The sequence below is a fragment of the Bos javanicus genome, chromosome 21 (assembly GCF_032452875.1).
Source record: "Bos javanicus breed banteng chromosome 21, ARS-OSU_banteng_1.0, whole genome shotgun sequence".
NCBI lineage: Eukaryota > Metazoa > Chordata > Mammalia > Artiodactyla > Bovidae > Bos > Bos javanicus.
In genome coordinates, this window is record NC_083888.1 from 30,569,748 (window position 1) to 30,594,943 (window position 25,196).

Genomic DNA, 25,196 nt, shown 5'->3' on the forward strand with positions numbered 1-25,196 from the left:
CAGTGCGCTGTGCTGAGCGCTCTCTCCCCTCGCTCTGTGGTCGGTGCCGCCCACGGACAGACGGCTCCGCGCCGGGCCAATCGGAGCAGGTCTTGACCGACCGCGGGGAAGAATAGGGGCCGCATCTCTGTCCCTGGCTTCCTGGGTGAATGGGAGTCTTCCCCATCCCCGGGGTTGGGGACCATCGGGCTAGACGGACGATCGTCTGTCTGCCTGGAAGACTCTAACGTACCTTCAAGACGAGGGCTCAGAATTTTGAAACTATTAAGTAACTGTTCAATATTTTAGGAGTGATAATGGTAATTGTGTTTTTAAAGAATCCTTATAGTTTACCACGAGGGGAGAGGGTGTGAGTCCGTTGAAACAGTTTTGGCCCTGAGCTGGGGGTTTGTTATCCTATTCTACTATTGAGTATGTTTACAATGTCCCTTGATGAAAAAGTAAAATAAGAGAAAGAAATAACAAAAACGAGGCTTGGCGATGGAGCCAGCATAGAGAGCAGTGTGCTTTCCTGCCCTGGAACCCTCCAGAATCTCCACTGCCCACCGGCCCATCTGCACCCTGAGTGCTCCAGGACGGTTGTGTGATCAAGAGACAGCCCTGGGGCCCCTTGGCCTGTCTGACCACCCACTGGCAGTGCGGTGGGGTAGCTGCGGGCTTGCTTGCAGTCGCTTTAGCACAGGACAGGTGAGTCACCTTCATTATTTCTACAATGGTCCGCCTACCCACATTAAAACCAAACCAAAGGAAACATTTTGCAAGACTGAGAAAATGTTTGTAAGAATTGGGACTTACTTTGAGGCCCCCATTTAGAGCATCCTCCTTGTCCTGGCAAGAAGCCCTTTATCTGAAAAATATTGCAAATCACATATCCAACAAAGGACTTGTATCCAGAACATCTAAAATAGCCTCAAAACTCAAAAGAGGGACTTCTCTGGTGGTCCAGTGGTTAAAAAGCCACCTTGAGATGCGGGGACGCCGTTCAATCCCTGGTCAGGGAACTAAGATTCCACATCAGGGAGCAACTAAGCGGGGTTCCACAGTCAGAGTCTGTGCACTGCAGTGAAAGATCCCATGTGTTGCAACTAAGACTTGATACAGCCCAATAAATACTTTAAAAAAAAAAAAGATTATCTTCCTTATTTAAAAAAAAAAAACAAAAAAACCCCTCAAAAGCAGGAATGGACGGGTATGAGGGATCTTATTAGAGTGATGCCAGTGTTCTAAAACTGAGTTATAGTGATAAACTTATTAAACTCATTGAATTGTACACTTAAAATGGGTGGATTTTGTGATACATAAAATGTAAAGTAAAAGTGTTAGTCACTTAGTCGTCTCCAACTCTTAGACTGTAGCCCGCCAGGCTCCTCTGTTCATGGGATTCTCCAGGCAAGAATACTAGAGTGGGTTGCCATTTCCTCCTCCTTGGGATCTCCCCGACCCGGGGATTGAACCCAGATCACCTGCATTATAGGCAGATTCTTTACTGTCTGAGCCACCAGGAATACCCAATACATAAATTATACCTAAATAGTTGTAAGATCTCAGGAGTAAGAAAACTAAAATGCAGTGTTAAAAATGAGCAAAAGAGTTAAACAGACACTTGACCAAAAAAGGCAAAAAACTCATAAAAAGATGTCAAACATCACTAGCATTGGCAAAGTAAAAGTTAAACATACTCTCCCCATATGTGAAAGTTGAACTATAAAGAAGGCTGAGCACTGAAGAACTAATGCTTTCAAACTCTGGTGCTAGAGAAGACTCTTGAGAGTCCCTTGGACTCCAAGGAGATCAAACCACTCAATCCTAAAGGAAATCAGCCCTGAATAGTCATTGGAAGGACTGATGCTGAAGCTGAAGCTCCAATATTCTGGCCACCTAATTCAAAGAGCCAACTCATTGGAACAGACCCTGTTGCTGGGAAAGATTGAAGGCAGAAGGAGAAGAGGGTGGCAGAGGATGAAATGGTTAGATAAGATAGCCGACTCATTGGAACAGACCCTGTTGCTGGGAAAGATCGAAGGCAGAAGGAGAAAAGGGTGGCAGAGGATGAAATGGTTAGATGGCATCACCGACTCATTGGACATGAATTTGCCCAAACTCTGGGAGATAGTGGAGGACAGAGGAGCCTGATGTACTACAGTCCTTGAGGTCGCAAAGAGTCGGACACAACTTAGTGACTGAACAACAACAACCCCATGTAACCCACGAATCACATTCCTGAGTATTTATCTAGAGAAAGGAAAACTTTTGATCACACAAAATCCTATAAGTGAATGTTTATAGTAACGCTGTTGATAATTGCCCCAAACTGATAACAACCTAAAATGTGCTTCAACATCCATATGATGGATGCAAAGAACAAATTATTGGTACCTTCACCAACTTAGATGAATCTCAAAGGCATTATGCTGAATGAAAGAAGTCACTCTCCAGACGAAGGGATTCTTGAAGAGACTAAACTGTACTGGAGAAGAGCTCAGTGGTTGCTGGGGGTTGGGGTGCAGGGACACATGACCATAAAGGAGTAGCAGGTGGGAACTATTTTGGGTGATGAGTATCTCCTGTATCCTGATTACATAAATCTGTGTGTGTGTTGGGCTTCCCCGGTAGCTCAGTGGTAAAGAGCCACCTGCCTGCCATGCAGGAGCTGCAGGTTCGATTCCTGAATCCATGACTGAAATGACTTCTGTGCACTAGTCGCTCAGTCGTGTCTGATTCTGTGTGACCCCATGGACTGTAGCTTGCCAGGCTCCTCTGTCCATGGAATTCTCCAGGCAAGAATACTGGGGTGGGTAGTCATTTCCTTCTCAAGGGGATCTTTCTGACTCAGGGATTGAACCCTGGTCTCCTGCATTGCAGGTAGATTCTTTACCATCTGAACCACCAGACATGAATCTATACATGTGTTAAAATTAACAGAACAGTACATAAAAGTCAGTTTTATTGTACAGTTTTTAAAATAGATTTTTTTAAAAAAGCTCCTCCTCCATTCCACAAATATTTCGAGTGCCTACTACATGCCAGGCACTGTGCAAAAGATAATATGTGGGGGAAGCCAATCAGAGCATCAGTGAAGGAGACACACTTGACCCAGGCAGGATGAAAAACAACGTGACCAGGGCTGGGGAGCGTGGAGGAGACAGCCATTCCTTTCAGGTGGGGAACTGCAGAAATGCTCAGAGGAGGGTGCAGGAAGGAGGAATAGGAGCCTTGTATTCATTCAACAAACATTTATTGAGCCCCTACTGTGTGCTGAGCTCTGTCCTGTGGGGATATCGCAGTGAACACAAAGGTCTAGGTCCCCGCTCTCACGGAGTTCACACTCTAGTGGGTGAGAGGTGGACAATAAACGCTCTAATGAGAGCCTTGGGTGCCGAGGAGCACTGGAGGAAGGTGGTGGGGTAACACGGCTGTGGGGGAGAATGCTTTGGAATGAAGGGCTGAGGGAGGCCTCTGGGGGAGGTGACCTTGGACAAATGATGGGGTGGAGCAGAGTCCTGAATGATGCAGCCGTTTGGAGAGCTTTCGAGGCATCCAGAGAAGCAGATATTGGTAGAACGTACAGCAAAGGCAGGGGCTCTAAGCTGGGAAGATACTGAAGCACGTGAGGGACTAAAAGAAAGCCAGTGGACCTCGTGGACAGGTGCAGTGGAGAGAGATGGAGTGAGAGGTAGGCCGGGATGCAGGTAAGATGCCTGGTGGCACCTTGGATGACAGTGTTATGCTCATCTTTATCTGCATTGTCTGCTGGGGAAGGAAGACAGGCCAGAATTAAGGTGTCCAAAGACCTTCCTGCTGGGGGTTTCCCAAGGCCTTCAGAGAGGACAGTCCAGGCCCCTCAGCCTTGCCGTGCCCCCTCTCCCGCCTCCCTCCATGGCTATGGCTGTTGGATGGGGCTGATGGCTGATAGACTCATTTCTTTAGGGCCTCATCTGCCGTGACCCAGAAGGAAGTGGCACACTGCCCACCTGGCCCTCACAGCATTTCAGCCCACAGCCTGGGGGCCTCAGACACACGGGCAGCCTAGGGTTCTTCAGAAGGCGTGTGAGTCTGGAAAAGGGGAGGTAGGAAGAGCCCCACAGTGCCGAGCACACACACCACCACGAACACCCACAGGAACAGCCGGTCCACCACCATGGCCACGTACTTCCAGTCCTCGATGACCTGTGGGCAGACAGAGGGGCCGGTTACAGGCGCGAGTGAGGGGGGTCCTGTTTTCCCTCTTCCCCCTGAGTCGGGGCCCCACTCTCTGGCCAGGGACCCTGCAGGCCACTTAGTACTTGGAGGGCAAGTTCTGAGTCTGGGGCCGGTCTTTCAGCCGGGAACCTGTGTGCCTCTCGGGTCCTCAGCCCACCCCTACACACCCCTATCTCAATCCACCCCTCCTCCATGGCATCACGGAGCCACTGGGAGCTGGGCTGTACACAAAGGTTAGGAGGAAGGGGTTATTGATGCCACATATGCGATTCAAAACCAAACTTGATTACACATAAGCGGGGCAGGACCTGAGGATCACAAGGCCCCTGCTCTCATTTCTACCCCAAGCCCCCTATCTGAGCTGGCTTCACCCAAAGGAAGACTTGGGGTACACCGAGCTGAATGGGGGCTGGGCAGTGGGGCCTGCAGGACAGCTGGAAATCCTGCTGTTTAATTTGCTCAATTCTGTTAACAGCAGATTGTCTGCTAGTTCTCTAATCAAGACCCACTCTTCTACATCATCTAGGTTTCTCTCTTCCACTCTGCTGCCCTTCCCCCAGCTCCCCGACCCCACCCCTATACTCCATGTGGTTCTTCTCAGAGTCAGCTGTGGGATAAAGGATTGGCAAGAACCTGGCTGGCCTCCTGAGGTGCCACTGCAGATGTGCCTGCCTCCCTGGCCTGGGAGAGATGCCCCCAGAGAGCCCCAGCCTCCTGGTCTTCCTCCCCCACCTCCGCTTTCACAGCCCAGCCTGTCTGGATCCTTCTGCATGTGAACTTGCTCTGGTGGAGAGTGGCTGGATCAGCAAAATTCAGCAGAGGCTCTGGAGCTGGAAATTCGGGCAGCAATGGGCAGGCTGGTGTCAGTGACCCAATTTTTCAGAGCCCTGGTCAGCAGTGGGCATCTACCCTCCAGGAGGACAGCTGGTCACCCAGTCCCACACCCCCAGCCAAACACAACCGCTGCAGAAACCTCACACTCTTCACATGGGGCTCTTGGGTTTCTTTTTGACAGCCCTAACTGCCAACGACTCTGTGTGTGTGTACATGCCTCTCCCCCTCTTTTTATATTTCTGCACTATTTATAGTGACCCGTTAATCACCAGGGAGGGTGACAGTGCTGAAGATGAGAAGCAGCCCGGGCTGGCTTAGGGGCAAGCGAGCACGCTCTGGAAGGGAAGAAAGCCTCTTTTCTCCAGCTAGGCACGAGAAAGTTGATCAACAAATAAGGCCACCATGTGTCAGTTCAGGGTAAGGCACTGGGAAGGGCAAGAAATGTTAATGACATCAGAAAGATCTGAGTGTGGAGCTGGGCTCTGCTCCATGCCAGCTGTGTGACCTTGGGCAAGTCAGTGAGCCTCTCTGGACCTAGTTTTCTCTATTGTAAAATGGGAGTTTGAGTAAATGCCACATCATAGGTTCCTGGGAGAGTTAGCAGTAACGTCTGTCAGGTCCTGGCAGAGCGCCTGATGTGTGGTTGGAGCTCAACGAACACAGGCCATTATATTATGGTAACCGTGGGTCATGCCTGGCTCCTTCCCACAAGATGCTTTTAATTAATTGAGTTAGAAACTGGAGGAGGTCTACAGGAAGGGCTAGAGGGTGGTGAGACCTTTAGAAGAGAGAGCTCAGGGTAGGGGTCCGGCTCAGCCAAGGGTGCAGGAGAATAGCTTCTTACCCTGCGTCTGCACAGGAACTGGCAGGGATCTGGTTAAAAATGTGGCCCTTGGACTGCCGCCCATAGCGGTCCTGGCTCAGTCAGAACAGGTGGCCCCAAAAGCTGTATTTTGAAAAGTTGCCCAAGTGGTTCCTAATTAGCCAGCAGGGCCCCAGGCTGCATATGAACATTTGGGAGTCAATGAATTAGGTGATGCTCAGCTACTGATCACTCACCTAGAGCCAGACATCCTGGAATGTGAAATCAAGTGGGCCTTAGAAAGCATCACTATGAACAAAGCTAGTGGAGGTGATGGAATTCCAGTTAAGCTATTTCAAATCCTGAAAGATGATGCTGTGAAAGTGCTACACTCAATATGCCAGCAAATTTGGAAAACTCAGCAGGGGCCACAGGACTGAAATAGGTCAGTTTCATTCCAGTCCCAAAGAAAGGCAATGCCAAAGAATGCTCAAACTACCGCACAATTGCACTCATCTCACATGCTAGTAAAGTAATGCTCAAAATTCTCCAAGCCAGGCTTCAGCAATACAGGAAACATGAACTTCCAGATGTTCAAGTTGGTTTTAGAAAAGGCAGAGGAACCAGAGATCAAATTGCCAACATCTGCTGGATCATGGAAAAACCAAGAGAGTTCCAGAAAAACATCTATTTCTGCTTTATTGACTATGCCAAAGCCTTTGACTGTGTGGATCACAATAAACTGTGGAAAATTCTGAAAGCGATGGGAATACCAGACCACCTGACCTGCCTCTTGAGAAACCTGTAGGCAGGTCAGGAAGCAACAGTTAGAACTGGACATGGAACAACAGACTGGTTCCAAATAGGAAAAGGAGTACATCAAGGCTGTATATTGTCACCCTGCTTATTTAACTTATATGCAGAGTACATCATGAGAAACTCTGGGCTGGAAGAAGCACAAGCTGGAATCAAGATTGCCGGGAGAAATATCAATAACCTCAGATATGCAGATGACACCACCCTTATGGCAAAAAGTGAAGAGGGACTAAAAAGCCTCTTGATGAAAGTGAAAGAGGAGAGTGAAAAAGTCGGCTTAAAGCTCAACATTCAGAAAACGAAGATCATGGCATCTGGTCCCATCACTTCATGGGAAATAGATGGGGAAACAGTGGAAACAGTGTCAGACTATTTTTTTGGGCTCCAAAGTCACTGCAGATGGTGACTGCAGCCATGAAATTAAAAGACGCTTACTCCTTGGAAGGAAAGTTATGACCAACCTAGATAGCATATTCAAAAGCAGAGACATTACTTTGCCAACAAAGGTCCATCTAGTCAAGGCTATGGTTTTTCCTGTGGTCATGTATGGATGTAAGAGTTGGACTGTGAAGAAGGCTGAGCGCTGAAGAATTGATGCTTTTGAACTGTGGTGTTGGAGAAGACTCTTGAGAGTCCCTTGGACTGCAAGGAGATCCAACCAGTCCATCCTAGAGGAGTTCAGCCCTGGGTGTTCTTTGGAAGGACTGATGCTGAAGCTGAATCTCCAGTACTTTGGCCACCTCATGCGAAGAGTTGACTCATTGGAAAAAACCCTGATGCTGGGAGGGATTGGGGGCAGGAGAAGGGGACGACAGAAGATGAGATGGCTGGATGGCATCACCAACTCGATGGACTTGAGTTTAAGTGAACTCCAGGAGGTGGTGATGGACAGGGAGGCCTGGCGTGCTGCGATTCATGGGGTCGAAAAGAGTCGGACACGACTGAGCGACTGAACTGAACTGAACTGAGCTACTGAATGGTTCTGAACTAAAGCAAGCGTAATTCAATCTACTTTTTAGAAAGTGAAATCTGATCATTCTGTAGAGCTTTGTGATTCTCAAACTGGACTGAGCCTAGGGATCCACTGGGGATCTGGTGAAAATGCAGCTGCTAAGCCACCAGGTCTAGGGTGGCGGTGGGAAGACTGGGGGCAGGCAGTTGAGACGCAGGCTCTCTAACCAGCTCCCAGGCCAGGCTGGTGCAGCTGGTCCAAGGACCACACTCCCAGGACAAGGGTGGAGAAGAGCTTGTGTCCTATATTCCGCTTGTTAGCAAAGCTTTCTCACAGGGTAATTTTGGAGCTTTTCCACCCTGTTCTTTTCTCTCGGCACTAACTAATGGAATCCCGGAACCATCCCTTGAGAATAAGGCTGGTGAAAAGGAATTGCAGGAAGGTAAGAACATGGAGATGCCCTCTTTTTCCCCGGGGAAGCTGCATGTTGTGTTAAAAAAAAAAAAATCTGTTCAAAGAATCTTATCCGATAAGGTGTTAAGATGCGAACATTCACAAGACTCTGAAACTTGTTCTCCTGCCGGGTTTGGAAAATTTCTAATTGTTACCATTACATTCTGTGTTTAGCTGTCATAAAATTGTTCTCTGAGGCATTACTTGTTCAGTGGAATCATTGAGATGCCTGAGCTCTAGAACTCATTGCTCTGTCCTATGAAAGTAAGCTTAACCTCTTTTTTGGCAATCTGTAATTGTAGTCATCCAAGTTGATAATTTATTACCCCGGTAGCAATAATATTTGAATGGATAGTTCTACCCTCCTAAAAGCTATAAATGTTTGCGTGGCTTCTTCACAAGCCTGACAAGCATGGGAGTGGAGATCCTGGGTGCCCTGGCCCACCTGTGTCCTTAAAGGCTCCAAAATCATTTTCCAGCCCACGGACAGCCTCCCACTTCCTGCCTGCTTCTCCTCTCTGCTCTGCCCCCAGGCTTCCTCCCGCACCAAAGCTGCTTGCTCCACAGCCAGCTGGTGTCACCAGGAAGTGCAGGGGAGTTCGTGCCCCAGGGCTACTCGAGCAGTGGGGGATGGGAGTGATGGGCAAATGCCCTTTTCTCTCCCAGGGGATGATTCTGAGGCATGCTCCCACACTTCTGCAGGGAGTCTCTGATGCCCCAGACCCCATAGCAGCATCCTGCTCACTGATACCCACACTGGCAATCCTCCTTTCCCCGTCTCACTTTCTCCACTTCTTAATGTGCTTCGTGGGATCACTTCTCAGAAAAAAAACTACCTCTGCCTAGGTCCTTTTATAGAGCTCTGCTTTTGGGGAACCCAAAACAAACTAAAAAGGATCATTGGTACTTCCTTCCTCTCCCTGGATGCACAAAACTAAAATAAAACTCATTTTACTCTTGGATTTCTTATTCAAGCAAAGAATCTGAGAGCCTTTGTCTCCTGAATTAACTTCAGGAAATGGGAAACTGACTGTAGAGTCCAAAGCTCTTCCATTGGGCGGGTGTTGGGGGCTGGGCTGGCAACTTACACTCTGGTCCAGATCATCACTCTTCATGTGCTGGGCAATGAAGCTGACGCCCTCTAAAGCCTCCTGCACATCCTGCCTGAACCTCCCAGAAGACCTCAGCCGGAAATCTCTGGGGATACCCGCTGAGTCTGAGGCCACTGGAGACTTGGGAGCTGCCAAGCCAGGGTTCACAAAGTACATGGAGTTCCCATAGAGATTGGACGAGCTGGTGGGGCCCATGGCCAAGGTGGTGGTGGTGGTAGCCTCAGACTTGGTCAGGCGAGCCAGGCTGGACTGGGGGGCCCTAGAGGGGCTGCTGTCGGGACGCTTCATGAAGAGGAAGGTGGGGAGCTTGTGTAGGAAGCAGCGCTTGACCCAGGGTGCCATGGTGTGCGTGCTAGGTGAGCGGTGGTGCACGTTGAGCACGCAGACGCTGGTGACGATGGAGAAGGTGACCAGCACCATGGTGAACATGAGGTACTTGCCGATGAGCGGCACGTTGAGGGAGGTGGGCGGCACAATCTTAGAGATGAGCAGCAGGAAGACGGTGAGCGCCAGCAGCACGGAGATGCACAGCGTCATCTTCTCGCCACAGTCGGACGGCAGGTAGAAGACGAGGATGGCCAGGGAGGTGATAAGCACGCAGGGGATGATGAGGTTGATGGTATAGAAGAGCGGCTTGCGCTTGATGATGAAGTCATAAGTCACGTCCACATAACTGGGGTCCTGTGGGTTCACTGTCCTTCGCCCAGGGAGGGCGACAATGTCCCATTCGCCACTGGGGGTGAAGTCATCCATGCTGGCCGAGGGCATCTTGAGGACCATGTCAATCTCCGTGTGGTCGTATGTCCAGGAGCGGAACTTGAGGGAGCAGTTCTGCTGGTCGAAGGGGAAGTGCTTCACCTCGATCTTGCAGGCGCTCTTGCAGATGGCAGGGGGCAGCCACATGACACTGCCATTGGAGCGGACCACCACGTTGGTATAGAGAGACACCTCGTAGGTCCCGTCGGCGCTGGGGGCAGGGGCAAGGCACGGAGGAGAACATCATGAAACCCATAGATGACGTCCGGCTGTTCTTAGAACTGGCCAAAGAGCCCTGTGGGATTATTTCTCACTAGTCACTCTTCCAACCCCCCATGCTCTCAGTGGAAAGGCCTGCTTTAATTGGCAATTGCACAGCAGAGAGAGACCCTTCCATGAACAGCTTAAAGGCTTTATGTATATGAGCTCATTTAAGGCTCACAACGGTCCAATGAAGTAGGTATTATTAATATTATTGTCCCCATTTTACAGACGGGAAAACCAAGGTTCAGAGAAGTCAGCTGTCTTCAAGTTCAGAAAACTAGTAAGCAGTACCTCTAAGATTTGAAGTCTGGTCTTTCTGTTTTTACACCACCTACTCATAATCATTTCATGCTTTTGCTAGTACAATTATGACCTGGGAAGTCTGTTAGCCCCCTCCACCTATCTGAAATATGTATGCATATCAAGTCAGTGCTACACAGACAAAGAAATATATATGCATATCAAGTCAATGCAACTGACAGTCAAAAAGATGGTATGGAGGACAGAAAGAGCCCCGGACTCGGGGTCAGAAGGCTGGCCCTGGTGCCAGCAGTGCCTGAGTCCTAAGATCCTTCCCATCTCTTGGTCTCCAATTCCTCTCTGTAACTGAGGGTGCTGGCTCTGTGCTTCTCTAATTCCTCTTGTAGCATGACAGCTGGGAGGTCTGGGTGAAGCCCAGGACTGGAGGACCCCCAGGCTTGGCCCTCACCACCGTGGCCAAACCTTTCACTTACTTGTTGTAAAGCACGATGTCAGGCAGCCAGACGCGATTTGCAGGGATCCTCAGGATGTTCACACCCTCATAGCGAGAGCTGTTCCAGGCCAGGCGGTAGTCTGTCCATTCCTGAGCAGACAGGCAAGGCCCGGTCACTTGTAGGTCCCTCGCTGCCAAGGGGCAGCCCTGGAGAAAACGTCTCCTTGGGCTGGGGACCCTGCAGGGCACTTACCTGTTTCAGCCAGATGTTGGTGGTCATGATCTGTTCTCGCTCATTCTGGGGAGGGAAATGCAGCTATCAGTTCACCAAGTAGGAGGTGAACAGATCCCACTTTATCAAGCAAAAGGCTGTGAGCTTCAGGGCCATGTGACCAACCGCTGACCTAACATCTGCAAAAGGCTCAGAGGTATTTCATAACCAGCGTGCCTGAGACAGAGCTCCTTATCTTCACCCAGACCTGGGCTTCCACTGGCATTGCCATCTCAGTGAATGGCACCCCAGCCATACAATTCCACAAGCCAGTAAACCTGGCAGATGTCCCTGATCCCTGGCTCTCTGATTCATCAGTAAGTCCTGTAGATCAACAGGTTCCCAACCATTTTGGCACCAAGGACCAGTTTTGTGGAAGACAATTTTTCCATGGACTGAGGTGGCGGGGGAGGGGGGGGGGTGGTGGTTTCAGGATGATCAAGAACATTACATTTATCGTGCACTTTATTTCTATTTTGTGGCAATCTCAGGATATTCCACCTTGACTTTAGGGTTAGGATTTGTGCTCCTCTGAGAATCTAATGCTCCTGCTGATCTGACCTGAGGCACAGCTCAGGTGGTCATGGGAATGATGGGGAACAGCTGTAAATATGGATGAAGCTTTGATCGCTCGCTCACCATTCACGTGCTGTTCAGCCCAGTTCCTAACAGGCCACACTGCCAGCCCGGGGGGTTGGGGACCCTACACAAGTCTCAGATTTGCCTGCTTGAGATCAGCCCTGGGATTTCTTTGGAAGGAATGATGCTAAAGCTGAAACTCCAGTACTTTGGCCACCTCATGCAAAGAGTTGAGTCATTGGAAAAGACCCTGATGCTGGGAGGGATTGAGGGCAGGAGGAGAAGGGGACGACAGAGGATGAGATGGCTGGATGGCATCAGTGACTCGATGGACGTGAGTCTGGGTGAACTCTGGGAGTTGGTGATGGACAGGGAGGACTGGCGAGCTGTGATTCATGGGGTCGCAAAGAGTTGGACACGACTGAGCGACTGATCTGATCTGATTTGACCTGCCCATCTCCTCTGCCACTATCATCTCTTGCTTCATAGATACTGCATCTTTTCTGAATTCAAGGTTTGTGGCAACTCTGTGTGGAGCATCTTATTGACAGTTTTTCCAACCGCAGTTGCTCACTTTGTGTGTCTATGTCACATTTTGGTAATTATTGCAACATTTAAAACTTTTTCATTATTATATTTGTTCTGGTGATCTGTGATCAATGATCTTTGATGTTACTACTACAAAAAAATTACAACTCAGACGATGGTTAGCGCTTAATACTATTGCACACTTAATACAGCATAGTGTAAACATACCTTTTATATGTATTGGGAAACCAAAAAAATCATGTGACTTAATATTCACTATATTGTGGCGGTCTGAAACCAAACCTGAAGTATCTCCAACATAATATGGCAGTTATGCTCTACAAAGTCAATAGGGACCTTCCAGATTTCTTCTCTTCCACACCTAGAATGTGGTCCTCATATGCATGGTCCACAATGACCACTGCAGCTGCAGCCATTATACCCACATTCTAGGCTCTTGAAGGGTAGACGGAAAGAGGAGAGAGAAGATGCATGTCAGTTGTCTTTTTCCCTCAAATGTCTTGTTTTAATTAGAGTATTTAGACCATTTACATTTAGTGTAGATACTGATATATTTGGGTTTAAACCTACCATCTACCTGCTTTCTGTTTATTCCCTTTCTCTCTTTTCTTGCCTAATTTTGGATTAAATAAAATAAACAAAATTAAAAAAAAATTAAATAAAATGGATATTTTATTATCCATTTCTCCCCTTATTAATGTGACTCTTCTTTTAGTAGTTACTCTGGAGACTGCAAGATGCATAATCCTAACCTTTTAGCACCTAATATAAATTAGTACTTTTATCACTTCTAGAACAAGGCAAGAACTTTAGAACATTTCGTCTACACCCTCCTTCTGCTGCTGCTGCTTCTGCTAAGTCGCTTCAGTCGTGTCTGACTCTGTGCGACCCCATAGACGGCAGCCCACCAGGCTCCCCCGTCCCTGGGATTCTCCAGGCAAGAACACTGGAGTGGGTTGCCATTTCCTTCTCCAATGCATGAAAGTGAAAAGTGAAAAGTGAAAGTGAAGTCGCTCAGTCGTGTCTGACTCTTCACGACCCCATGGACTGCAGCCCACCAGGCTCCTCCATCCATGGGATTTTCCAGGCAAGAGTACTGGAGTGGGGTGCCATCGCCTTCTCCCACACCCTCCTTACTTTGGGGCTATTGTTATGTATTTAATTCTACATATAATAAAAATCTTGCATGATATATTTTTTGTTTTATACTGTCAATATCAGTTCAAATTCACCCATATATTTACCCTTTCTGTTATGCTTCATTCTTTCCTACATTTCTGTATTTCCATCTGGGATCATTTTTCCTTATGGTTGAAGAACATCTTTTGGTATTGAGTCTTCTTTTATTAAATTCTCTCTCTCTTTTTGTCTGAAAACATCTTTATTTAACCTTCAGTTTTAATTATTTTTTTTTTTACTGGTTGCATACATCTAGGTTTGCAGGTTTTTCTTACAGCATTTAAAAAATGTCATTTAATTTTTTGGCTTCCATTTCAGCTGTTAGTTTTATTGTTCCTTCTGACTTGTTTCTTCCTGACTGCTTTTAAGATTTTCTTTGTCTTTGGTGGTCAGGAGTTCATCTATGATGTACCTCGGTAAGATTTTCTTTGTATTTATCCCACATAGAGTTCATAGAGCCTCTTGCACCTGTATCTTAATATCTTTAGTCAGTTTTGGAAAATTCTCAGTATCACTTCAAATATTGCTTCTGTCTTATTTTGATATGCACTCTTTCAGGAACTCTAGATGCACATGTTAGACCCGACATTTTTATCACATACCATATTATCTTCATTTCCATGTTTTCCTTCCTTTTTTCTATCATTTGTCTAGATATTTTCGATTGACCTTTCTTGCTGTTTATTTTCTCTTCTGCTATGACCAATCTTCTATTAAACTCATCTAATACATTTTAAATTCTCTATCACTTTAAGTTTCCTACACATATTAATGCATGTTATTTCCTTTTTAAGGAAATTTATTTTGTTTATTTTTAGTAGTGATAAAATACATATAACACAATTTTTACCATCATAATGCAAGTTATTTTAAAGTCTATGTATGATGACTTCAATATCTGAATCATCTGTGTGTATTTCCCTTCTTTTATCTGTTTTTTCTTTTCTTATTTCATCTTGTCTTATTGCTTTCTTAGTAGGTTTTTATCTGACTTTATCCGCCTCCAGGGAGGACCAACTTTGGCTTTATGGCAGGCAGTCAGAGGAAGGGCAAATCATTTTCATTGTCTGTGACTGAGCTGGCTCAAAGCAGGGTTTAGTTTTTGTGAGGGCTGGTCTGTGCTTGATTCCTTTTGATTCTTAGGGATGGTCCTTTCAAGGTTCTCACCAAGGCCCCATCTCCTTGGTGGGGCTCCAATTCCAATTTGTGTCATCTCAGCCCTGCAAGAGTGGCAATGATTCAGCTAGGCTTCCCAACCTCTTAGCCACCACTTTGGATTCAGCTCCCTGCCTCTTGGCCCAGTGTTTGCTGCTGCTGCTGCTAAGTCGCTTCAGTCGTGTCTGGCTCTGTGCGACCCCATAGACAGCAGCCCACCAGGGTCCCCCATCCCTGGGATTCTCCAGGCAAGAACACTGGAGTGGGTTGCCATTTCCTTCTCCAATGCATGAAAGTGGAAAGTGAAAAGTGAAAGTGAAGTCGCTCAGTCGTGTCTGACTCTTAGCGACTCCATGGACTGCAGCCCACCAGGCTCCTCCGTCCATGGGATTTTCCAGGCAAGAGTATTGGAGTGGGGTGCCATTGCCTTCTCCAGCCCAGTGTTTACCAATCATCAAATAAGGGGGAAAGCACCAGAGACTGTCAGGGCCACCTCCTGGGTCCTGGTCCCTCAAATCCTAGACCTAGAAGTTCTCTAAGACCTTCAAACTAAGTGTGGGGAGGACAGGCATTTTTGTCTGGCTTTTCTAAATATTCTTGTGAGAAAGTTAATCTGCAACAAGCAACTCTGTCAATAATGGAAGCTGAAAACCTTCATCTGCCTTAAAAATTATTTTTAAGTGGAGGTACAATTTACATACTGTGAAAGGCATAGTTCTTAAGAGGTACAATTTGATCAGTTTTAACAATGCATTATCCAGGTAGCCCATCTCCTTTCAAGGTAGAACAATGCTATCACTCAGAAAGGCCTCTTCTTCTTTAGTCCCACGTCTTAGTCCTCTCTACTTCCCCAGCAGCTGCCTTCCCAAAGACAGCCCCAGCATTTCCAGAGTGCAATCTCTGAAGGCCTGTGGGCCTTCGCATGGCACAAACTCCCTGTTTGCGCCCTAGAAACTTCCATCTTTAAGCTGGTTATGCCCTAATCCTCCCTTCTCGAAAACCAAACCCTGAAATAGAGTAGGGAAAGTAAGCCCCCAAACCTCACATCTGTTCCATACACAGCTTTCAGGATTATGATGGCTCACAGGTGTGGGAGCTGGAGGCTGTGTGCCCTCCTCTTTCTGGTAACTTCTGTTATCCCACAGAGTAGATCTGGGAGGGGCAGCCTGACCCTGGAAGCATGGCAAGAGTTGCCTGCCTGTCTTTCCTCACTAGGGCAGCAGCTGGGCTCACCCCATTAAGCAAAAAGCCCTTGGCTGGACAATAACACTCAGACATCAGCCTGGGAGTGGCCTGGCCGGAAGCGCTTATTCCTTCCAGTTGGCCTGCGGAGAGGAGATGGGCAGAGCGCACAGGCTTTTCACCCCTCCCCCATTTGGGAGCTGTGCTTCCTCCCAGGGGAGGAAGCCAGCCAGTAATTTGGCCAAAGCCTTTGCCAGGGCTATAGGTTGGAGGGGCTGGCTTTGTGGGGCCCGACTGGGCTAGGGAGAGAGGCTGGGGATAAGAAGGCAGCCGCTGGACCAGAGGAGGTTCAGCCATCTTGGCCGGCTCCTTCCCCTTGCTTGGACACAGTACCCCACACACTCCCCATGTGAATGCTCTTCTCAGAGCCGCTTTCAGAGGCAGGGTTCCAAACCTGTGCATGGGGATGTGGAAAGGGCCACAGGGAAGATTAACAATGGGCCATGGTTTTCTCAGGCACCCCCAAGTCAGAGACAGTAGAGGGGAGAGAGGGAGCTCCTTGTACCTCAGCACCCCTACCCAGGTTCCGCACCTACACATGACAACCCTACTTGTGGACTCTACAATCCATTCTTCATTTCCATACCCACAGTGACTACCCTCATTTATCCAGACCCTCACCCAGTTGGCTAGACCAAGGCAGCAGCTGACTCTGGCCCTGTCCCTACACCTGAGCCTCTGTAGCCATCGGTTTCTGTACCCTGATTCCTATTTCCCCTCGATAGGTAGGGGATATGTGAGGTCATCTGTTCAACAGAGAGGGGAGATGATAGGATAAAAGGAGGAGATGCTTATGGCCATGTTGGAGGCCCATCTGTCTGTGGCAGGCCTGTTGGCTGCCTGCTCAGTGGTCATTCCACCCTTATAACTTCTTTGTTAATAAAACTATGACTTTGTTAGATACTGCATACTCATGAACTTCATGGGCCCTTCTCTGGCCTCCTCGCCACGTACTTTATTATATATTTAGCTGTGCCGGATCTTAGTTTCATCACGCAGGATCTTCGTCTTCATTGCAACATGCGAGATCTTTAGTTGCAGCATGCAGGATCTAGTTCCCTGTCCTGGGATAGAACTCAGGCCCCCTGCATTGGGAGCATGGAGTCTTAGCCACTGGACCACCAGGCAAGTCCCACCTCATATTATTTAAGTCTTAGCTAACCGTGGTAATTCCATTCCTCCAGCCAACAATCAGTGAAAGCTTAGGCATGAGCTGCAGCCCTGGCCACTGGGATGCCCAGAGGTGGGGAAGTTTCTGGGAAAGTCTTCCTCATACTCAAAAAGGTACCCAAAAAAAGATTTGCCATTTCCTGCCACAGACATTGTCATGTGAAGATTTTATGTTTGGAACCATGGCCACCATCTTATGATCAAGGTGGGGGTCGGTGGGGGGGGCGGCGCAGAAAACAAGAGAATAACAGTCCTGACATCATTGCCAACAACCTAGAATCCTGACATCACTGAATTACTGCATTAATTGAAACATTTAACGACAACACTGAAACGACTGGCCTGCTCTCCTGTTATGCGATATAACAGATGTCCTTATTGTTTTAGCCACTCATAGTTGGATGCTTTGTTGATCATCCAACTATGCTTGAAGCCAAAGCACTGTAATTGGTATCAGGGTCATGGATGTGCAGGCGGCTCCAAAGTGTGGAACAGAGTGCACAAAGTGGGCAAGACCTCTCTAGCAAAGAAAAGAGCGAGCGCAAAGACACAGACGGCAGTTTGGGAAAGAAAAATAGTAACTTAGAGGCCGAGTCAGGGGTCTCAAAGTTTAGGCAAATTCCTTAATTTTCACACACAGAAAAAGATCAGATGAATAACCTTGGGGCACGTCTGCCCCCAGTACCTACCACGCTGATGAGCTGGGCCAGGGAGAGCTGCAGCTGGATGGAGATGAGCTGGGAGGAGCTGGTGGCTGGGCGGATCAAGTTGTTGTAGCGGGTTTTGTTCAGAAGGTCGTCCATGAGCTTCTCCTCTGCATTGGCCACACGGCAGTCCCCTGGGAAAGCACACAGTCAGATCTGCAGGATCCTCATCCAACTGATGGCAAGGAAAGGGAAAGCTGCAAAGGCCAGGGAACACAGGTGCCCTCAGGGCCGGTCGGAGCAGCTAAGATGCTGCCAGGCCTGCCTCTCCTTGCTGCTACTGCTAAGTCACTTCAGTTGGGTCCGACTCTGTGCGACCCCATAGACGGCAGCCCACCAGGCTCCCCCGTCCCCGGGATTCTCCAGGCAAGAACACTGGAGTGGGCTGCCATTTCCTTCTCCAATGCATGAAAGTGAAAAGTGAAAGTGAAGTCGCTGAGTCGGGTCCAACTCTTAGCAACCCCATGGACTGCAGCCTACCAGGCTCCTCCATCCATGGGATTTTCCAGGCAAGAGTACTGGAGTGGGGTGCCATTGCCTCTCCTTGGGGTCTTCCAATTATATCTGTCTAAGACACAGCTCAGCTCTCTCCCCCCTTGCCCTACATCTTCCTCCTTCTGTCCACTCTGACAGTGAATGGCACCTGGGCGTCTATTTCTGACCCCTCTCTTGGTTCATCCAAGTGGCCACCCAGTTCTGTCTCTTCTACTTTCCAAGTCACTCAGTCCGTCCTCCTCTCTCCATCCCTCCAGCCCTGATCCTGGCTCACCACCCTGCCCCCAGGCTCTTCCAGGGAGACCTCTTTGCTGGTCTTCCCTCCCTAACTCTGCCCCTGCTGCCATGTCCCATCAATGCCAGAGTGGTCTTCCTACAGCTACTGGATCAGACCCCATCCCTGCCCATAACCTCTCAGAGCTGTAGGCAGAGTTCACATCACATGTTTCAGCTTGGCATCCAGAGTCCTTTGCTCCTGGCACCAGCATCACTTCCTCAACCTGATCTTTCCTTACCTCTCCACCTCTGTGCCTAGGTGCTCTATATTTCACCCATATATACTGTTTTCATTTCCCCATGTGCCCTTCACTGTCTCACTTCTAAGTCTTCCAGTGTACTCTTCTGCCAGAATAGCCACCAGCCGTCAAATATCTGAGTGTCTTTCTTATGCCAGGCACTGCGTTATGTGCTGGTATAACAGCCAGCAAAGACCCAGAAATGGCTCCTGCCCTCAGAGAGCCTCCCGTGTAGTGGAGGAGAGACATTACTCAAACGTGAATTTGTGTTCAGAGCTGGGGAGATGGTGATGCTTTCACTAAAAGAGAAAAGGCCTGGCCCAGGGGGCAGTTTCCTGGGCTCAGACTCTGCCCTACAGAGAGCAAAGTGTCTTTGAAATACCAAATGAAGGGGTCCAACTGGCAGTTGGCTCCTGGTCTGGAGCTTAAAGGAGGGGTCTAGGCTCAACCATATTTGAGACCCAGCAAAGGCAGCCTTCTGCAAGGAGCCTGATGTGGTCGTGAGCCCCACTGAACGCTCACAGCCCCAGAGCTCCCCTTTCTCACACCCCAGATCTCTTGCCACGTGGCATCTGTGCCTTTGTCCTGTCTCCCTCACACGTCTGGAAGTGAAGGTGAGGTTCAGGAACTCCATCATGTTCATTCTGGTGACTTCAGTTAGGGGTAGGTGGGGAAAGGGCCTTGGAAAGAAGGACCCTCCAAGGAAGGTCAAGAACACCTGAGCGGGAGATCCCAGGGATAAGGGAAGAGATGAGGGTGTACAGAGGAAATAGTGGGGCAGCAAGAAAGAGGGGGAAAGGATGAGGGAATAAGGAAGGCTGAGGAGGTGGGGGTGGGTCTGCTAGCTCAGCAGGCCCCGCACTGGGATTACATCTCTGGATGTGGCCAGAGGACCCTGAATGTGAACTGCCCAACAGAGCAAGTCTGAGGTGGACTCCTGGGTGGGAGCTGGGCTGGATGCAAGGCCATGGAGGGCAGCTACTACCCTGCCTGCTCCACACACTTTCCAACTCGTTGCCTATCTGGAGCAGATGCAATATTTAGTGCCTGTGAAAGATGCTCCCGGCGCACCTGCTGCCCACTGTCCCTCCCCCAAACTGCTCCAGGCTGCCCAGAGGGTCCTGTGGATGCCTGGCCTACATTCTGAGCTCTGCCTCTCACAGCCTGGACCCCCTCCCAGAGGCCAGCTGCTGGAAGCCAGTCTGTAGCCCCCCAAGTTGACACACCATTTCAGCAGGGTATGACTTGCCCAGGTCCATCTGGCATGTCTGGGACAGCTCAGGTCAGAATCTGTAGCTCCTGGCCCCCACCCCTGAAGGGCTGGATCCCACATCTCTGCAGCCCCAGGAGGCTGGTTTACCTGGGTATCTAAGAGGCCAGGGCTGCTCTGCAGGCTGTGGGAGCCCGTATTCCAGCTCTGAGCCCCCTGGGAGGCTCAGATTGCTCACCTTTGGGGCTGTCCTTTCTCTCAGGCATTCATTTGGCCCCCAGGGACCCCTTCCCATTTTGAGGACCAACTGTGGGTTCCAGAGAAAGCGGTTCCAAAAACCTTAGACCACTTATCCCACTCTCTATTTCTTATCTGGGGAAACTGAGACCAAAGAGGGGGAGGAACTTACTCAAGGAACCCCAGCAAGTCAGAGGCAGAGCCAGGTTTAGGAAGCTCTTTCAGGTAGAGCCTCGCTCCCACGCCAATCCCCAGCCCCTGGGTCTTCTATCACACCCTTAAGGAGCCTGTCCCTGCGGAAGCCATGCAGGGGTCCAGGGCCGAGTGTGTACTCATGCCTGTGCCTGCATTTGTACTTGTGTACGTGCAGAGGGCGGGGCGGGAGGGGGGCAGCAAAGGTGAGGGGGGCTTCAAACAATACATGTTTAGGCTTTTCAATCTGCTGCTTTATGCCTGTGAGGCCTGCCAGGTTTAAAAGACAAGGAACAGGCCTCTCACTCCCAGATGATAGGGGTGGCCCAGAAGAGGTGAAAGCTTCACAGACACAGTGAGGGGGTCGGTCACCTTGGAACCCTGAGGCCAGCAGAGATACACAAAGAGGCCACCACTAGGGGTCAGTCATGACCCAGTGATTCTGAGGAGGAGTGGGCCCCACCTGCCTAGGTCCAGCGCCTTGTCTTCCTAGGCCTTCCCTGCAGGTGTTAATAGTCTGAGAGGGGTGACAGTCTGCGAGGAAGCCATGGCTGGAATTCTAAACTGGGTGAGTGTGTGAACAGTTTGAAAAAGCAGAGCTTATCATAAAAGCTATATTGGAAAAACGGAAAGGCAATAGCTATTGGTTTGTAATATGAGCCCCACAGCTATTGGGGCTTCCCTGGTGGCTCAGATGGTAAAGAATCTGCCTGCAGTGCAGGTTCCATCCCTGGGTCAGGAAGAGCCCCTGGAGAAGGGAATGGCAACCCACTCCAGTAAGCTTGCCTGGAGAATCCCATGGACAGAGAATCCTAGCAGTCTACAGTCCATGGGTCGCTAACACTTTCTTCTTTTCACAAATCACAGAAAGTGAAGGGTCACTTTTATGGAATCTTGGCAAGTGGGCATCTGAAAGGCAGAATGATTTTCAGTTGAGGATGTTTGTCCTTAACAGAGGAAGTGAACAAGAGATTTGCATTTATTAAAAGGCAGCTACGGATTTTTTCCCCCAAAAGTTGAGGGTTTTAGCTTTTACAAAGAGCTCATGATATATTACCAGTAGCTTCTCCAATCATGTGTAAGAATCACCAGGATGCTTGTATAAATGCAGACTCCTGGGCTCCATTTCCAGAAATTCTGACCCTGTGAGCCTAGGATGGGGCCCAGGGATGTGTACTGGGTGTTTCTGATGCAGGTGGCCCTAGGACCATATTTAAGAAACACTGCAACTGACACACCGGAGAAGGCGATGGCACCCCACTCCAGTACTCTTGCCTGGAAAATCCCATGGACAGAGGAGGCTGGTGGGCTGCAGTCCATGGGGTCGCTAAGAGTCGGACACGACTGAGCGACTTCACTTTCCCTTTTCGCTTTCATGCATTGGAGAAGGAAATGGCAACCCATTCTTGCCTGGAGAATCCCAGGGATGGCGGAGCCTGGTGGGCTGCCGTCTATGGGGTCACACAGAGTCGGACCCAACTGAAGTGACTTAGCAGCAGCAGCAGCAACTGACACATGAGTCCCCAAGTATGTAGTCAGGGCATATCATACCCATAGAACAGACAGGGAAACGGAGGCCCAGAGAGGGTCAATGAGCAAGTGGTGACAGAGCCAGGACACACACATGGAGTGCAGACATCATCTCTGGGGAGAGCTCCACTTCCCAGTAGGAAATTGCATGTCCCCCCATCCTCTTCCATCACCCCCTGGTATGTCTCTGTCCAAGAAAGATACAGCCCTGGTCCTCTAGTGGGCTGACTAGAGCCTGAAAGATAAGCTTGGGCTGGAGGGTAGGGACTGAGAGTCCTTGGAACACAGATGGGGAGACTGAGGCCCAGAGCAGGCAATCCTCACCATACCTGACTCTGCTTGGGCAGGGCTGACTGGGTTTCCCTTCGAGGTAGAGGCTGCAGGTTCCTGAGTGGCAGGCCCAACTTCACCAGCCCTGCACTCAGCCAAGCTGGCTGTCCCGACGGCCAACCCCTAGGGGGTGGGTGACCAGAGCCAGAGGTGCCAACGAAGTGTGTTTCCTAGGAGATCCACCCCCAAACACACCTGGATTGGCAAGTTGAGTACCACCCCCACCTCCCCACCCCAAGCTAAATTTCGCTGTCTCTACAATAGCGCTGGGGTTGAGCACACCTTCCTGTCCACTCAGCCCCGCTACCCAGCCCAAAGGCGCTCGATTCGGAGGGTGGCCCTGGTGGCCACGCAGAGGACACGCGGTCCCCACCCCAAACTCGCAGACCCATTCATCCTGCCCCTCCCCTACTGCTGGAGAGTGGGCTTAGCCCCGCCCACGCCCCCACTCGTCGGGGACCATCTCGGGCCACTCCCCCGGGTGATAAGCACCCCCCCTTCCCTCCCACCTATAGCCAGTTCAGCCCGGCTATGCCAGACTCAGTCGCCCCTCCCTCCTTCCCCGAAAAGAACTCACCTCGCCCGCAAAGGGCAACCAGTGAGAAAAGGACCAGAGGGAGAGCGCTTCTCATGACGCGAAGGGGCTGGAGAGGTAGCCGAAGCGAGTTCAGCGGTCGGACCGCCCGGGCACAGGCAGCCTCGAGCAGGCTAGTGAGAGCGGATGCCCACGGCCTCGGAGGTATGAAGTGGCGGTGCGGAGGGCACTAGGACCCCGCGGAGAGCCCAGCTGAACCCCGCTGGGGGCAGCAGCTGTGAGCTACGCCCACTCGGGAATGGGCGGGGCCAGCACCAATGGGGCGCTACTGGCTCTTCTGAGCCAACCTCCTAGGGTCGTCACCCCGGGCTGACCTTGGTACTTCCAGACCTACTCAGGCCTCCCACTTTCCCTAAAGGGAGGCTGGCAGAACAGCGCCTGCACCCTTTGTACAACTGGGGAGACTGAGGCGGACCCTGGCTCTCGCTCTCTTACCTTTTCGAAAAGTGCTTGTACTCTAGCCGGCAGTTCTCTAGGATTTGCCTGCTGTCAGGACTCAGGAGGTCTTACAGAAAAAGATCTCCAGTCTGTGCCCATGGGATTTGCTGAAAGCAAGGAGCACTGCAAGAAGTGGGGAATAAGACTGGTGGTGTGCGGCACAGCTATCTGCAGACATTGGGGAAAGGGTGCCTAGGGCAAGTGTGTGGATTTGGGGAGGGTTAAATGATTCAGAGTCCCCTTACATACTAATAGATTGAGTGACTGGGGAAGGGACAGGATAGGGCCGGAGTGGACTGACTGTGTCCTCCCACTTGAGCCTTACAACCTGTGCTGACCCCAGACGGCTCTGGTGCTTCAAGGGAGCAAGCACCCCCTCCTCCAGCTAAGTGATCCTTGCTTAGAGTTGGAATCAGTATCATTCCTTTGGGAGTTGGGGGACCTTACAGGACAGGCATCAACACCAGGGCAGCCCTACTTTTGGACCTGACCAGAAGTGGCGCCTCGACCCAGGATCCTACAGGGCGTTTGGCATATTCCTGTAGCCCTCATTCCAAGCTTTCCACCTCCTCCCCTCCCTGAGCCCCACCAGGCAGACCTAGCAACTGGAGGGACAGGGCAGGGTCTGGGGGAGTGGTCACCTAAAGATAGTAACTTTGCCACTTTCTCTCCAGGACTCAGGCTTGCTATCATATGGATTTCCCCAGTGTCTTTTTTGCTATAATTTGACATGTTGGCATATATTCTTTTTAAAAGAACACTGTTGAAATGGAGCTGATTTTCCTTTTAAGATGGCTTGGAGAATGTAGGATTGAGTGCATTCTCTTCTCCAAACTGTAGCAATAAATAAATGAAATATTGGGTTGGCCAAAAAGTTTATTTGGGTTTTTCTGTAAGCTATTATGGGAAGAGCTGAACAAACTTTTTGGCCAAGTCAGTGTATAAAGCAAACAAAAAGACAACCAGGCTGAATATAAGATCTTCATGAACCAACTTTGGGGGCAGGGAAAGCAAAGTAATGGGGGGGGGCTGAAATTGGGAGCCGACTGGGCTCTGGAAGTCAAAGGCAGTGGCAGGTGCTTAGGGATAGAAGGAGACTAAAAGACTCTTGGCTGGAAGCTAGGGGCTTGATTGTATCCCAATCCCTGAAAGATGCTAGAGAGGGATACTGCTGCTGATCTGTTGTCTGAGGCCTTAGCTCATAGTATCTGTATTACCTCTCATACACCATAGCACAGGAGCTTGAAAATGCCATGGGACTTGGAGGCATCGCAAAACCTTAAGTTAGCTGAGCAACGGTGGGAGGGTGGGAAGGGAGAGAGAGAGGGAGAGGATACATTATTCATTCAAACTAGCCTAACTTGTGCTGAAACATAAGTGAAGTGCTCAGAGAATGATGGGGAAAGGGTTCCATTGACCAGATCTGGGACAATTTTAGCATTAAAATAAATAATGATAATGATGAATATTCATTGAGTAAAATGAGAAAATTTAAGACTATATTGTAGTAGATAAATGATGAAAGTTTGATGATAAATGAGGAACTTAACATAGTTTCAAAATACCTCCCCACAAAACTTTTATTAATTATAAAGGGGTAAAAGAGTTGACGGAGGAGAAATTTTGCAGATACCACCTGTGGTAGATTGAATAATGACCCCCAAAGACGTCCACATCCCTATTTTGGAATCTGCGGTTATCACTTTATATGGTGGAAGAAACTGCTTGTGTGATTAAATTTAAGGTCTTGGGATGCGGAGATTCTCCTAGTGGGACTGATATAGTCACAGAGGTCCTTATAAGGGGAAGCAGGGAATCAGAGAATGTATGTGAAAATGGAAGCAGAGATTGGAGTGATGCAGATATGAGCTAATGAATGCCAAGGCAGCCTCCAGAACTGGAAGAGGCAAGGCACAGATTCT

General features: G+C 49.5%; 1 protein-coding gene across 1 annotated transcript; it reads right to left on the reverse strand.

The window, feature by feature from the left end:
* Nucleotides 1-3,929: 3,929 nt before the first annotated feature.
* Nucleotides 3,930-23,059, reverse strand: CHRNB4 (cholinergic receptor nicotinic beta 4 subunit). Its single transcript, XM_061394712.1, has 6 exons — nt 22,819-23,059; nt 17,718-17,866; nt 11,137-11,181; nt 10,924-11,033; nt 9,146-10,136; nt 3,930-4,167 (listed from the first exon to the last, which is right to left on the reverse strand). The coding sequence occupies exons 1-6, from the start codon at nt 22,871-22,873 to the stop codon at nt 4,027-4,029; spliced, it is 1,491 nt and encodes a 496-aa protein (XP_061250696.1). The 5' UTR covers nt 22,874-23,059; the 3' UTR covers nt 3,930-4,026.
* Between the last annotated feature and the right edge of the window lie 2,137 nt (nt 23,060-25,196).

Bases quoted from the DNA above. Each gene is read 5' to 3' on its own strand.
- CHRNB4 (XM_061394712.1), bottom strand. From the start codon at position 22,873: ATGAGAAGCGCTCTCCCTCTGGTCCTTTTCTCACTGGTTGCCCTTTGC. The intron at 11,182-17,717 runs GTAGGTACTGGG...TTCCCTCCCCAG, and splicing joins TGGCCCAGCTCATCAGCGTG to AATGAGCGAGAACAGATCAT. The intron at 4,168-9,145 runs GTAAGTTGCCAG...GTCTGCCCACAG, and splicing joins GTGATGATCTGGACCAGAGT to GTCATCGAGGACTGGAAGTA.